Source organism: Megalobrama amblycephala, linkage group LG17 (genome assembly GCF_018812025.1).
Source record: "Megalobrama amblycephala isolate DHTTF-2021 linkage group LG17, ASM1881202v1, whole genome shotgun sequence".
NCBI classification, from domain to species: domain Eukaryota; kingdom Metazoa; phylum Chordata; class Actinopteri; order Cypriniformes; family Xenocyprididae; genus Megalobrama; species Megalobrama amblycephala.
The window spans coordinates 15975917-15990520 of record NC_063060.1 but is presented as its reverse complement, the minus strand read 5'-3'; the positions used below and the strand labels follow the sequence as shown (position 1 = coordinate 15990520).

The 14604-nt window shown below is 38.3% G+C and overlaps 1 protein-coding gene across 2 annotated transcripts in view; it reads left to right on the top strand.

Annotated features, from left to right (window-relative positions):
* The window catches only part of phlpp1 (PH domain and leucine rich repeat protein phosphatase 1), a 61508-nt gene extending 46920 nt beyond the window's left edge, over positions 1 to 14588 (top strand). Inside the window, exons 14-17 of one of the 2 annotated variants that reach the window (XM_048163125.1) lie at positions 999 to 1115; positions 1193 to 1387; positions 1480 to 1708; positions 13770 to 14588. In XM_048163125.1, coding sequence (XP_048019082.1) covers positions 999 to 1115; positions 1193 to 1387; positions 1480 to 1708; positions 13770 to 13778 — 550 coding nt within the window. In that variant the 3' untranslated portion in view covers positions 13779 to 14588. Of the gene's footprint in view, positions 1 to 998; positions 1116 to 1192; positions 1388 to 1479; positions 1709 to 7151; positions 9528 to 13769 lie in introns of those variants that run through there. The other variant, XM_048163124.1, reaches the window with a different exon arrangement.
* Positions 14589 to 14604: the final 16 nt, after the last annotated feature.

Genomic DNA, 14604 nt, shown 5'->3' with positions numbered 1-14604 from the left:
TGTTTATCTGCTTACCCCCAGGGCATCCAAGATGTAGGTGACTTTGTTTCTGCAGTAGAACACAAATGATGATTTTTAACTCCAACCGTTGCCATCTGTTAGTCATATAATGCATTGAAACGGTAACACCATCTATGAGAATAAAAAAAACATGCACAGACAAATTCAAATTAAACCCTGCGGCTCGTGACATTTTTGTGAGAAACCGAACAGTATTTATATACTTTTTTTTATCTCTATTACACCACTATGTCCAACTGCCTTGAGCATCCGGTGTGTGAGGTCTGAATGCACTCTGACACAGGAAGTGATCTCTCGCACTCGTTGACGTATACGCGCGAGAGATCAGATTGCGTTTTCAGACCTCACACACCGGATGCTCAAAGCAATTGGACATAGTGGTGTATTAGAGGTAAAAAATGATATAAATACTGTTCAGTTTCTCACACCGATCGTTTCGTGTTTTAGGACATCAATGTGTCGTCACGAGCCGCAGGGTTTAATTTGGATTTGTCTGTGCATGTTTTTTTTTATTCTCATAGATGGTGTTACCATTTCAATGCATTATATGACTTGACAGACTGCAACGGAGTTAAAAATCATCATTTGTGTTCGACTGAAGAAACAAAGTTAGCTACATCTTGGATGCCCTGGGAGTAAGCAGATAAACATCAATTTTTTGGGTGAACTATCCCTTTAATTGATGAATTTTGCAACATTGACACTGTTACTAAACTGAACTGAATCAACACTGATCTGAATTGAGCTGAATAATGACACTATTGTCTTTTTTAGAGCTGCTTTACAGCAGAATTTGTCTCCTGTTTGATGAAGTTTGCATCATTGATCATTATTTTCGTGTTTATTATAGTGAAGCTGTTTTGCAACAATCTGTATTGTATAAAGCGCTATAGAAATAAGGGTGACTTGACGTGTGCTTTTGACTTACTGTAAGAATTCATATTTGATAATGCATGATCACATCTTTCAACTTATAGTAACATCCGCTGTTTCCGAATCGATCCGCCCCCCTCATCATTCTCAGCCAATGAGACTGCAGGAGGGCCGGCTGTCTGGAGTCACGGCTACACTGAAGCCTCAGGCGTCAAAAACAAGTGAGTGACTACTGCATAGCTGACTTCAGAAATCCTCTGTATCAATGGTTATTAAATGTCCTATTTGCATTGCACAGACTATGTGTGGCTGCACTGTCGGTGAACAGCTTCTGCGGCAGTAGAGAAGCTCTGTACGGTGTGTTTGACGGCGACAGGAACGTGGAGGTGCCATATTTACTCCAGTGCACCATGAACGACATACTGGCAGAGGAACTGCACAGGACCAAGAGTGAAGAAGACTACATGACCAACACCTTCCTGGTCATGCAGAGGTAAATGGATGCATAATAAGTGGTGACAGTTAGTATGGAGGTATGTTTGATTAATACTAAATATGTCTGTCCTTTCCCTCTACGGTAAATAGGAAATTAGGCACTGCAGGACAGAAGCTGGGCGGTTCGGCAGCGCTATGTCACATCCGTCACGACCCCACAGACCCTGCTGGCTGCTTCACCCTGACTGCTGCTAATGTGGGCAAGTGTCAGGCCGTGCTCTGTCGCGACGGCAAAGCGCTTCCGCTATCGCTGCTGCACAACATCAGTATCAAGGAGGAATACAACCGTGTGCGGCAGCATAAAGCCATCATCACCGAGGTATGAGGAACGGTTTCCCCTGGAATTGAAGTCAACATGAAATGAAAGTTTGTTTCACTGTTCCTGATCTTATTGTGAACTATTCTATTCATCTGTGCACGTTATTCCAGAGAAAAAAAAATTCTCTTTGCATCAAAATGTAATAAGAGTCGATTATTTTATCTTAACCAACAAACAATAGCTATTTAGTCATTGTTTGAGGTAGAGGTGTGTGGTATGTATCTTCTACGATAATATGGTAATTGTTGTTTTAACGAAGCTAACATTGAGTATGTTACTCACTTTGCAAAAAAAAAAACAAACAAACGCATACAAGCCTTGAAGAGTCCTAATATAATGCAGTTAAAATGCCCCCAAAATTCAAGATATGGGGACAAAATGAGTATGAGTTTTTGTCTTATATTTCTATATCAGGGGTTTTCAGAGTGTGGGGCCCCACCCTAGGGGGGTGCCAGAGCATGTCAGGAGAGGCGTGCAGAGATGGTGAAGAGACTAGTGTATTTGGCTTCAAAGCATGATCTCTCTCCTATTCTGTGATCGTTTCGGAGCATCCCAAACCATTTCTCATTGTGATGTGAAATACAGACTGAAAAACACCCAACCGCTGCATGAGCATAATTATACGCAAACTACATCTCTCGGTTGGATAAAGCAATCTAGTGTCGTACTAGTAAAATTTTGATGGATGACGATTGTAATCAAGGTAAAGATTATTAGTGACATACAGGAGTCGTGCATTAGGCACACGAGACGAGAGTCCGTTATTATTGATGTGCAAACAAACCGAGGTGTGCGGGGCTCTCTGCAAACTGACACTATTGAAAATTTGTAAAAACTGGGTGGTGGGGAGGCACCATTGTGTACATTGTGTTAAGAGGGAGGCCCAATGTCTTTGACTTTGAAAACCCCTGTTCTATATTATATAGTTAAGCAGTATCACATGAACAATTGTGCTGTTTTTCCCGAATAGCAGCATGATTGCAAATGTGATATTGATTTTAACAGTTCAGTTAACAAAAAGTTAATATTGTGAGTTAAATTGTAGTTACTGTTTTGGCTATATATTGTCATCGAAAATGGTTCCGAACAAAGCCACAACAGAACTGTTTGCAACTCACGCAACACACGCTAATGTTTCATTCCGGAATGAATCAGAGTTTCTGAACGAATCAATGATTCAACAATCCATTAACAACGACAGATGCTGCATCCCAATTTTTCTACTTTTACTATGCTTTAAAAGTATGTACTCTTTTTCTGAAGAAAAAGTAGATACTTTGGAGTGTGTTGCTACCACGTCATAAAATTGCACTCTGTCCAGAGTTATGTGCATTCTGTCACCTTAATTAATTGCCAAACGCATCTACACGTTTTGCTATTGTGCTATTTGTATCTTGATAAAAGTTTACAATCTTGTTACAGATAAAATATAACACGGATAACATCAAATAAATACATTTCATCAGGTTTGATATTGCCAAATCAAATAAAATGTACCAGATATAGAAGACCATCTGGGAATTTTGGCAAATACTTTTCAACATACTATGCTTTGAGAAACATATTCTAATTTCACATATTATTTCATTATGATATACATTAGATTGTATATCATGTACATTGGGGCGACATGCAACAATTCCTGAGAGAATCAGTTTTAAACAAATCGTTTAAATGAATGACTCGATTCACTAAGTTAAGGCAGTTAAGACTTGCTGCCACCTACTGGTAGTTTTAGTTTCATATTTTATTTAAAATCATATTTCAATATTCAAAATATTTTATTTTTATGTTCTAATATTTGAAATACATTAATCTCATCATTATTCATTAAAAAGTAATTGCAGTGTAAATAAATGCTGCTTTAGATGCAGCTTCTGTGCTACTTCTGCAGTGCAAAAATGGATTTTGTTGATACTGATTTTATTTGATTGGTAACAGCACCATAGTGTCTTATTAAATGTAAAACATATTAAGATAATTTTTGTCAGTATTGCATACCCCTAGTTTGAGGCTGTTGCCTTTGTAAAATCTTGCCAATATTTACTTAGGTAATTGAATGCTGGTTAAATAAGGATAGATTTGAAAATAGCGTTAACATAGGGGTACCTGGCTGCTCATTCAGCTCTGACTCCATTCTGATATGAAATGCCCATTGGTTACATCAGCACACCAATTCACTGTGACAAACTAAAAGCCTGTCTGACATTTTTTTCTCATTCAAGAGTCACAAGGAAGTGAAATGCCATTTCATGTTGACTTAAAGGTGGATTCTGCTTATCTGATGCTTTTATAAAAGTTAAATGAATAGTTCACAGAGTAACTAAATTTCTGTCATCATTCATCATGCCCATACTCATGTGATTTTCTTCCTTCTGTGAAAGACAAAATAAGGTATTAATAAGAATCTTCCAGCTGTTTTTTTTCTGTACAATAATAGTCCAGCAGTTTCAAGCTACAAAAAGGATATAACGGTAGCCAGGTCACTTTTATTTATATAGTGCGTTTTACAATGCAGATCGTGTCAAAGCAGCTTTATAGTGATAACAGGAAAACAATTTTGGCTGCACAGCAGCTCCAGAAGAAAATGGTGTCATTGTCCGGCTTAAAGAATTAGTTCACTTCAAAATTAAAATTTCCTGATAATTTACTCACCCCCATGTCATCCAAGATGTTCTTGTCTTTCTTTCTTCGGTCGAAAAGAAATTAAGGTTTTTGAGTAAAACTCAATTTTTCTTCATATAGTCGACTTCACTTGGGTTCAACAGGTGGAAGGTCCAAATTGCAGTTTCAATGCAGCTTTAAAGGGCTATACACAATCCCAGACAAGGAATAAGGATCTTTGTCTAGTGAAACAATCGTTCATTTTCTAAAATAATTTTTTTATACTTTTTAACTACAAACGGTCATTGTGCACTGCTCTGCGATCTGCCACATATGCCGTAATCACATTAGTAAAGTCATGTGTGACGTAGGCGGAAATACCACGGTAGAGCAAAAAACATTTTCTCCTCTAACTTCAAAATCGTCTGACATAATTGATCACCTTTTTTTTGTTGTTGTTGTTGTTGTTGTAAAGGCCGTTTGGCTTAGTCTTTGCATGTTTGCTTTGTAGACACTGGATCTGTACTTTCACCTATGTCACATGAGACCTTTATTAAAATAATATTAAAATATTAAAATAATGTAATTAAAACCTCAGTATATAAGTCTGCAAATTGTGCACTGTTCTCTACGGCCTTGTAATTGTATTTTTCAAAAATATTATTTCCAATTCAGTGCAAAAATGCTAAAAATTGATATAGTAATTTATTATTGTATAATAATGATTTTATAACGTGAACCATTGATTAATTCTTTAGCCATCTAGTGACTGTAGTTAAAAAATCATGTTATTTTAAACATTTTTGTGTTTACTTTCCAGTAGATGGCAGCAATCTTCCACTAAACCCAGGCACATTTTTCATGTCTATCACTTTGAATGAAATTGAGAAATGTAGATCTTTTTTAAAGTGGTTTTAACATAAACATTTTCCTATTTTATATAAATATATATACTTACTATATACAATTATTACAAATTGAGGCAAATAAATAACAAAAAATACCATAAATTCCCCCAAACTGCACAACTTTACAGTAAAAATATTGAAGTGAGTGATATCACATTTGTTTAAAAAAGTTATATTATGTTACAAAAATCACATTTTACTGTCTGGTTATGTAAGCTAGTTGGACAGAAAAATGAATATTGTTTCCCAATGTGTAGCATATTAGCAAGAAACATTGCATAACATAAATGATAGGCCCTATATTTTATTATTTGCCTACTATTATGATATGAGAAATAGCTGCATACATGCCTTTATCTTTTATCTTTTTTTATCTTTATCATGTTTCCCCTCTTCCTTTTTATTTATTTAGGCAACCTAAATCAGCCTCCGGTGGCTTAGACCATTTTTCTTACCATAATTTAGTGTTGATTTAGAACTTGTCCCGCTCCCCTCCCGCTCTCCCTACAGACGTCACCTCATCCCATATTCTCAGATACTTTTCAGTGAGAGTTCTTCTCCGGGCACACACTCCGAGTCCCTCCTGACCTGGTTAACTGACCCACAAGGTTACATGATATCATTGATGTTACATGCAAATGAACGGTAAAAACCCGAGCGTGCATTCATTTTTTTTTTTTCTTACGCGGCTGCCCCGTGCCGCCCCCGGCAAGATGCCGCCCTGGGCCGTTGCCCATGTTGCCCATGCATAAACTCAGCTTAGTACATTTTTACCGCGTCGACAGTTTCTAGAGCATCCATATTTCAACCCAGTGCCATGACAACACCGGCCCTCGTGGCCAAAAAACAGACCAGCCCACCGGGAATTCTCCCGGTGCTCCCGATTAGCCAATCCGGGCCTGAACACAATTACATAATGCGTGGCGCATCGCAGAGCACTGCAAGGCAAGCATTTGTGGTTAGAAAGGATATAATTTTTTATTTATTTTATAATTTTATATTCCTCCTCTGGGATCGTGTAGAGCCCTTTGAAGCTGCATTGAAACTGCAATTTGGACCTTCGACCCATTGTACCCCACTTAAGTCCACTATATGGAGAAAAGTCCTGGAATGTTTTCCTCAAAAACCCTTAATTTCTTTTTGACTGAAGAAAGAAAGACATGAACATCTTGGATGACATGGGGGTGAGTAAATTATCAGATAATTTTAATTCAGAAGTGAACTAATCCTTTAAGTAAGTTCAGTATTGATTCATTCCCTTGTAAAAATCATTAGTTATTAATTTAGTTAATTTATCTACACAGCAGCTCAGGAGAAAACAGTGATGTCATCATCCAGCTCAGTTCAGTTCCCATACTATGGTGTCAATGCAGGCAGATCAGAAACATTGTTGTACATCAAGTGTCCCCAACTGTGCAAGCCAGAGGCGACTGGGGCAAGGAACCCAAACTACAAATAAATGCTTCCTCAGACAAGCCATTTTTTGTCCATTAGCGTACAAATAATCCACTCACTCTTCTGAAGCGACACAATCAGTATGTATAATCTATATAATGTAGAATTTAAATTATTCATGTCCCAAAACAAGTGAATAATACTGAACAACAACTTAAATTTTGCTCTGTTCAAAAAGTGCAAAGTGATCATATCGCTTCAGATGTCCTGGATTAAACCACTTTTACACTACTTTTATAGTATATGCTTCTTGGGGCTTGAAACTGTTGAATCCCAGTGACTGGATAAAAACAGCTAAATGATTCTTCAAACCAAAGAAAGAAAATCATACAGATTTGAGGCTGAATTGGGGTGAACCATTCCTTTAACTCTCGCAAACACAGTCTTTGAACATTGTTGTTTTAGTATAACAATTACAAAGAGCTATGTTCACTCACCAAAGTGCGCCACTACGGCGAATTCCTCTTCTTAAACAGGATAACAAAGTGAATGGCGTAACAGACTCCACACGCATCATGGGCTATTCATTCCTCTACCCAGCAGTCTTACCTCGCCCGTATGTCAACACGCTCCCGCTGACCCCCAGAGATGAGTTCTTTATCCTGGGCAGCAGAGGTCTCTTTGAAGTCATGGACCCTAGCGAGGCGGTGGAAGCCGTACGGAAGGTGCCCGATGCTTTGGCAGCTGCCAAAAAGCTGTGCACTTTGGCGCAGTCGTACGGCTGCACGGACAGCCTTAGTGCCGTGGTGGTGCAGCTCAGCGTGGCTGAAGACTGTTGTTGCTGTTGCTGCTCGGCGTCCGCGGAGCCAGGCTCCGGAAGCATCCATGCGCCGCCACAACCCCCACCGAGCCCCGGGCCAGGTCTGTACCCAGCCTCCTCTGCTGGCGTGCCCCCGTCCTCCTGCAGTGAGATCAGTTCCGAGGTCAGTGCTTCCGAGATGAGCTCCGAAGTGGGATCCACCGCTTCCTCGGACGAGCCCCCACTCCTGCTGCAGGACACACATATCCATCTTCATCCACAGAGCCACCCGCCGCAGCTACAACAGAACCCACGCCTCCCTTGCTGCACACTCCATCTAGCTCCCAATGCCAGCAGCTCTTTCCAGAGGCAACTTTCCAGCGCCACCTTTTCCAGCGCACTCTCAGACAATGGCCTGGACAGCGAGGACGAAGAGCCCATTGCTGGCGTCTTCTCCAACGGCAGTCGTGTGGAAGTGGAAGCTGACGTCCACTGTCTGGTCCATCTGCTGCCTCCACCGCCACCTCCACCTTCCACCCCGGAAACCCCAGAGAAGCTTTCGGAACCTGTGCTGGAGACGGACAAGACTGGGAACTTTGCAGGAATGGATGCTTGGAGCAAGACCTTGGGGAAGCGGAGGGGAAACGGCTCGGTGGCACCGCAGGAGCAGAGCCACAACTTGATTGAGGTCGCCGAGGCACCTTCCAAGAAACCAGGGGGTTATTTCACGGCCCCCGCTCAACCCGACCCCGACGACCAGTTCATCATACCTCCAGAACTGGAGGAGGAAGTGAAGGAGATCATGAAACAACATCAGCAGGACCAACAGAGGCCAACCAAGAGTGAACGACCTGCGGACTACTACGACACACCGCTCTGAAGGAGTCGTTGCATTCTGCCATCATCTACTCACCGTCATGTCGTTGGCTTTATTCTGCAGTTCTTGAACGTGCAGTCTTTTGCCCAGTACTGAAGTACTCTGACAGCATTTCTTGCACTAATGCCACCACTTTTGAGTGAATCAGTTAGAACGACATGAGGCTGAGTGAATGACGATTGAATGTTTACTAAATTAAAGTGCTAAAGTGAAGTATCTTCAGGTCACTGCTTTACTGCAGTCAACCAATATGAAGCTGTCAGTCATCTACCTACAACGGCTCGGAAAGGTCACGAAACTGGACCAAACTGGCAACATAATATGACGCCACTTCCTGCAAAGTCCACTAAGATCTCAACCAATCCCTTTAAGAGAACACAAGAGTGACCTGCGCTCTACCGTGCCTCACCCGTTTCACTAGAGTTTTAAAAGCAGTTCACTACTGATTACTGACTGTTTTAACTTTTATTTACCTTAAACCGATACGTATATAATTCAACACTAGTATTGCGACATTAACTGTCATTACCAACAAGTTTCTGGATATTTTGATTTTGTTTTTTATTTACCATATGCGAGAGAAGCTACAGCAGACTTTAAGTTGATTTAAAAACAGAAGATTGCGTTGACGTAAAATTGTGTTGTACGGTACACACTAGTAATACCACACTTAACTGTTGTAGATAGGGCACTTAAAGTAATACTGTATCTCTTCAGTAAATCAAGGCTTCCCGCCTGTATAAAAACTAGAAATTTAGTGGAAATTTGAAAGACTAACTCCTAGGAGTTGCTTACTCTTTTATGGTGACTTCGTCACTTTTTTACTAATCTTCTCTGCGAGAAATGGTGATTTTTTTTTTTTTTTTTTTTTTTTCTTCTCTTTCCAATGATTGTAAATAAGAAAAATATTGTATACCAATGCTTTTTAAGGGAACTGTGTGTCTAGAACAAGATGACCCTTTATGCATACATGCCAATAGATGTATATGTATCAGAAACATATACACACACGCACCACTTGTAAATGAACTGTGCATTCTGCCCAGTGCTGTCGTCACTTGCTGATCAATGAGCCATACACACACACATAAACACACACTCATCCGCCTCTTTACACCAGCATGACTGTGTCAAGTCCTGTAATGCAATCCAATTTATCTGCAAGGAATTATGCTCAAACCAACCACACAAACAGTTCCTGGTTTTGTTATAATAAATCTTAAATTTATGACTCTACAGTAGCTTTTCTTGTGCTTTCTGATATGAGTGTTTGACATAATATATATTTTTAAAGAATAATATATTAATATATAAAGACAAAGTGCATGATTTTGCAGCAGAGAAATGTAGCCAATCACGTTTGTTGATCTCTTGTGTACACAACTTTATTGATTTTATATTAATAGAACTTTGTGAGGTCTCAAACTGAGTGACAGATTTCTAGTGAAAGTTGAGCGATTTTTGTTTTTCATGCTGCTAAAGACCGACAGCCAATTATATGCCACAGATTTTCAGAAGTGACCTCTGCATATAAATGCGGAATTCACTCTTGAAATTGCAATTGAAATAGTAATAACTAGCATGGGACAAAAATATGGCATGTCAAAGTAGATACACACAATATAAATGCAGACTAATAGATTAATAGAAAAAATATTCATATCAATATATTTTTGATATTCCATTCCAATCATTTGTAAAAGTAATGACTTAAATAATCTTAAATGTCTCACTGTACATTGCTGTTCTTGATATGGTGGAGCTGTTGTTTACACATTACATCTGCATTTTACTAGAGAACCCTCACTAATTTCAGATTCTCAGTAATTTTATTCTTAATTGTCTGTCACACAGTAAAATTAAAATGTTAAGTTTTAGTAAACTTTAAGCAGAAGTTCAAGAACATTTTTAATTGTCCATCTGACTACATGACTAGTAAAATTAAAATGTATGAATCTGCAAATTGATTAGAATAACTAACAACTGTAAATGACTAATGAATTATGATTTTTATTACAACGTATGCTTATGCGTAAATCTTAATTTTTACAATGAAAATATACAGCCAATAACGCATATGCAACAACAATAAAATGCTTAGACCTAAACTACTATCTTAACATAATATAACTATCATAATATGGTTGGTTTCTAATATTGAAGGCTATATGCTTAAAGCTGCAGTCCGTAAGTTTTGCCTCTGTTGCCATCTCTGTTTGAAACCTGCAATTGCAGTTATTTGTGGAATTATCATCTTTATGTGGGTTGTGCATTGGCATGGCTCAGCGCGGATGAATCTAATGTTTGCTGTTAGTCACCACACCGGTGTAGATACTGTACTCCGGAATCACAGATTCTACATCTTGGAAGTATGACCAAAATAAGAATTTCCACTGGAAAATGTCATCTGAACAAGTAAGTAACAAATCTGCCACTTTTGTTTTGACCAACTGAGGGAAAAAACATTATGCCTACAATAAATCACGCTGCCAACGGTGATAAAATCTAACGATCACTTAACTGATATCATGCCAAACCGTGCAAATTATTATTACTGTTATACTTTGTTCTAAAATTGTTAATGTTAACAACATCAGCATTGCGTGACTATGTATATTTAGTGTGTATTAGCGTTACCTGTAGATTTCAATTTCTGTAGCCACTCCGCAGTCCTAAGTCTTTTGCTTTCGACTACAGGTTAATCTCCAATTGTCAATGATGATTGTCATTTGGACCTTTCTGGATTACAATCCATCATCAAAATGAAAAGGCAAGGCAATTTTATTTGTATAGCACATTTCATACACAATGGTAATTCAAAGTACTTTACATAAAGAAGAACCAAATACATAATAATAATGGAACACATAAGAAATAGATATAACACTAAAAACAGAGAATTTCGCTATCTAGATAGAAGAGTTAGGAAATTTCAGGGAGATAAGTTCAGATAAGTTTAACTAGTCCATCTGCTGTGAGAAAAGGCTATAAATGATCAAATACCAGCAGCATCCTCCACAGCCATATAGTTTACTAGTAGGGACACCTTCCTTTCTGTTTACAGATGTGACGCAAAGACGAACCGCTGCATGCTCGAATTTCCCACGCAAACCCACCAGTACCGATTTTATTATAAAACATTGTTACAAGCTTAACATTGTTACAATCTTACCACTGTGAATCAGGCTAAGGTAAGGAGATAGTTTTGAACACTGGCTGGTTATGTACTTGCTCAAAAATTGATTTTGGATCATTTTTAACCAAAAAGAAAATTTACGGACTGCAGCTTTAATATGTAGCTCTGTTTGTGCCTGCTCCATTTCTCTATTGCCTAAGGGGTCCTTGCCCGGAAAAACTTTGAAGACATTTAAAATTAATAACATTATGGCACGCATTTATACATGGTTGAATAGAATTGGAAGTGGGAGGGCCTGCGGTTGGACTGGATGTCTCCAGTCTTTTCACATGAACAGCAAATAGGAGAAGGAAGAGGAGAAGAGAGAGAGGGGAACTGCCCTTTAACTTCTGTAGAGGTCACACCTCCAGGGGGCCAGTGAGCCAATAGGAACTCAAACATGAAAATGGAAAGCTTATGATCCTTTGTCTTTGGTTGTCACAGACAACTTGGCATAGTTTTGTTGTTGGAAGAGGGGGTTTGCTGGATTATTCATTAAATATAATGAAAAATTGTGACGCTACACTCTTGTAAATGTCAAACAACTATATATTAAAGGTCCCGTTTTTCGTGGTTTTTTTGAAGCTTTTATTGTGTTTATAGTGTGCAATATAACGTGTTCATGTTTCGCGTGTAAAAAAAAAACAGTATTTTTCACATAATTTACTTATCTGTATACCGCTGTTTCCACTGTCATAAAAACGGGCTGATGACTTCCTTGTTCTATGAAGTCCCTCCTTCAGAAATACGTAACGAGTTCTGATTGTGCCAGCGGTTCCTGTGTTGTGATTCGACAGCTCTGAGCGCACCGTGCCCGGAAAAGTCACGCCTCTTACCATAACGTGGAGATGCACACGCTCAGTGTTATTGTAAACATGTCTTTAATTTTACCCTATCAATTTGAGCCGGAATCAGACCCGGTGATTGGACTGCGGGATGAAAATAAGAGCGTTTCGACGACATGGCGACAAACACACTCTACAAACGCAACTCTGTTCCTGTGGGCGGAGGTTAGTCAAAAAACTGTTTTAGTGACGTCATTAAAGAAGGAAGTAGAGGGATGTACCGGTAGTCCAAACTGGCCGTTCGATGTAGGCGACTTCTGTTAAATAAAATATCTCGCTTGGCATTGAACTTTGAGCTTTAAAATTTTACAGATTTTATTTATACTCTAACAACAACATTACACACTAACTAAAGTTTGAAACATGGGATCACGAAGAACGGGACCTTTAAACACTAGCAGGTTTTTCCCTTTACTCAATAACACATCAAATAATAATTTATAACATAATTTAACATTTACTTTCTTCCACCCTATTCCAAGCATGCTGGAAGCCACTGCCCAATTTTATTTTTTTATTTTTTTCTTGCGTAACAGAAATGATTTATGTGATCCCAACACAAATGGACTAAGTTTAGCTCATTTCAGTGAATTCATTGAACTAAACTGAACAAGCAGCAAAAATTATATATATTATTTATTTATTGAGCGATGATGAATTGATGGATTGTCTCTTTCTGAGAGAGTCACAGTTTCTACCTATTGAAGGCTTCTGGTAGTGAATCCTAGGGAAGTGAAATTATGAGTCAGAAGAAACTTCTCTCAATGGAATTGATGTAAAACTTTAAATAACTTTGTACTGATATGCAAATCAGGCTCCAAATTACTTTACCAAAATTAGATCAAACAAAAGAGACATTTCTCCTGACCAAAGTTGTCAGCATACTGTGTAGTATTTTTTTCCCTGTTATTTGGTGACAAAGAATGTCCAAGTCTATTGACTTGTTGTTCTATTTTATTTGGAAAAGTAAAATGAAAACTGTTCAAAGAAAAACTATGATAGGAAGTTACAAGGATGACAGTCTTATTAATCAACCAGGTTTCTAGGAGTTAGAAATGTCTTTCTAATAGTGACTTACCCTGGTTCTGAATGCTCAATCTGATTTTCAAAACAATATGATAACCTTTGTAATAATTGTTTTGTATATTTTTGCAATAAACTACCTGTCAGACTCTCAATTTTATGTAAATGAGCTTTACAGTTCCTGTAAGACTACATTGAAATGTCATTTCTCCTCCCAAACATATTATCTGAAATAATGAAAATATAGGATTACTGGCTGGCAACCAATGTTTTTGAAGATGTGGACAGCATAAAATATCCTTTTTTTTATCTCTGTTCTTTTCAGGGAGCAAGGGAAGTTTCTCTGATTTGATTATTTAATAAGGTTAAGATTATTAATAAGGACTTTAATAAGGTTGTTGTTTCTATGTTTTAACACCTTGGCTTGGATTACAGAAAACGTAAAATTTCGCTGGAATACATCTGATAAAGTGGTCAATCTACACCACGACTCCTTGGACACACTTCAGTCTTTGGAGGGATCTGCAGCACTGTGTTTTTTTCCACTAGACAGGTACAAGCACCTAAATCACTTACAGAACAACACTCAAGTTCCCCTAATGTTGGTGCATGGTTCCCTTTTGGTTATTTCTGAGAACAAACAGAGAACATCTGGGTTTCCATTTTGGGGACGTGCAGTTATGTTTTGGTTTGTGACCCACACATGACATGCAGAAGAAAAACTAGATATTGTGGCCACAAATTATAAGAAATCATTCCCTCAATTTATTCATTTGTGGTGGCCCATTGTAGGCCTACTAATCCTTTTCCTCGTTTTAGTTCAATTGTTGCCACGATATCTTTTATTCTTCTTACGCATGTCATGTGTGGGGCTCTGTAAGAATAACTAATTTTGAAATAAAGTTTGCTATCAAGCATCTTTGCTAGCAGACTCTAGCATTAATTAACACAGCAGCAATTCCATTTGTTTTCGAAGTAAATAAATTACAGTCTGTAAGCAAATATGCTTAAAGTGTCTGCGGCAGACGCGGCAGTACTGCATTGTGTCATCTTCATATAATTAAAATGGATGGCAGCATACATTGACAAGCTACAAAAAGAACCAAAAAAGCACCACAGCTGTTGAATCTCTATCACACTAACATGGCAGTCACATGAGTATTGAGTCATTTTACTATGGTATGAAATACAGTAATTTAGTTGATTTTATTGTTATTATTCTTATTACAGTGTAGATCTATTGTTTTACCATTTCAAACCCAACAAAATT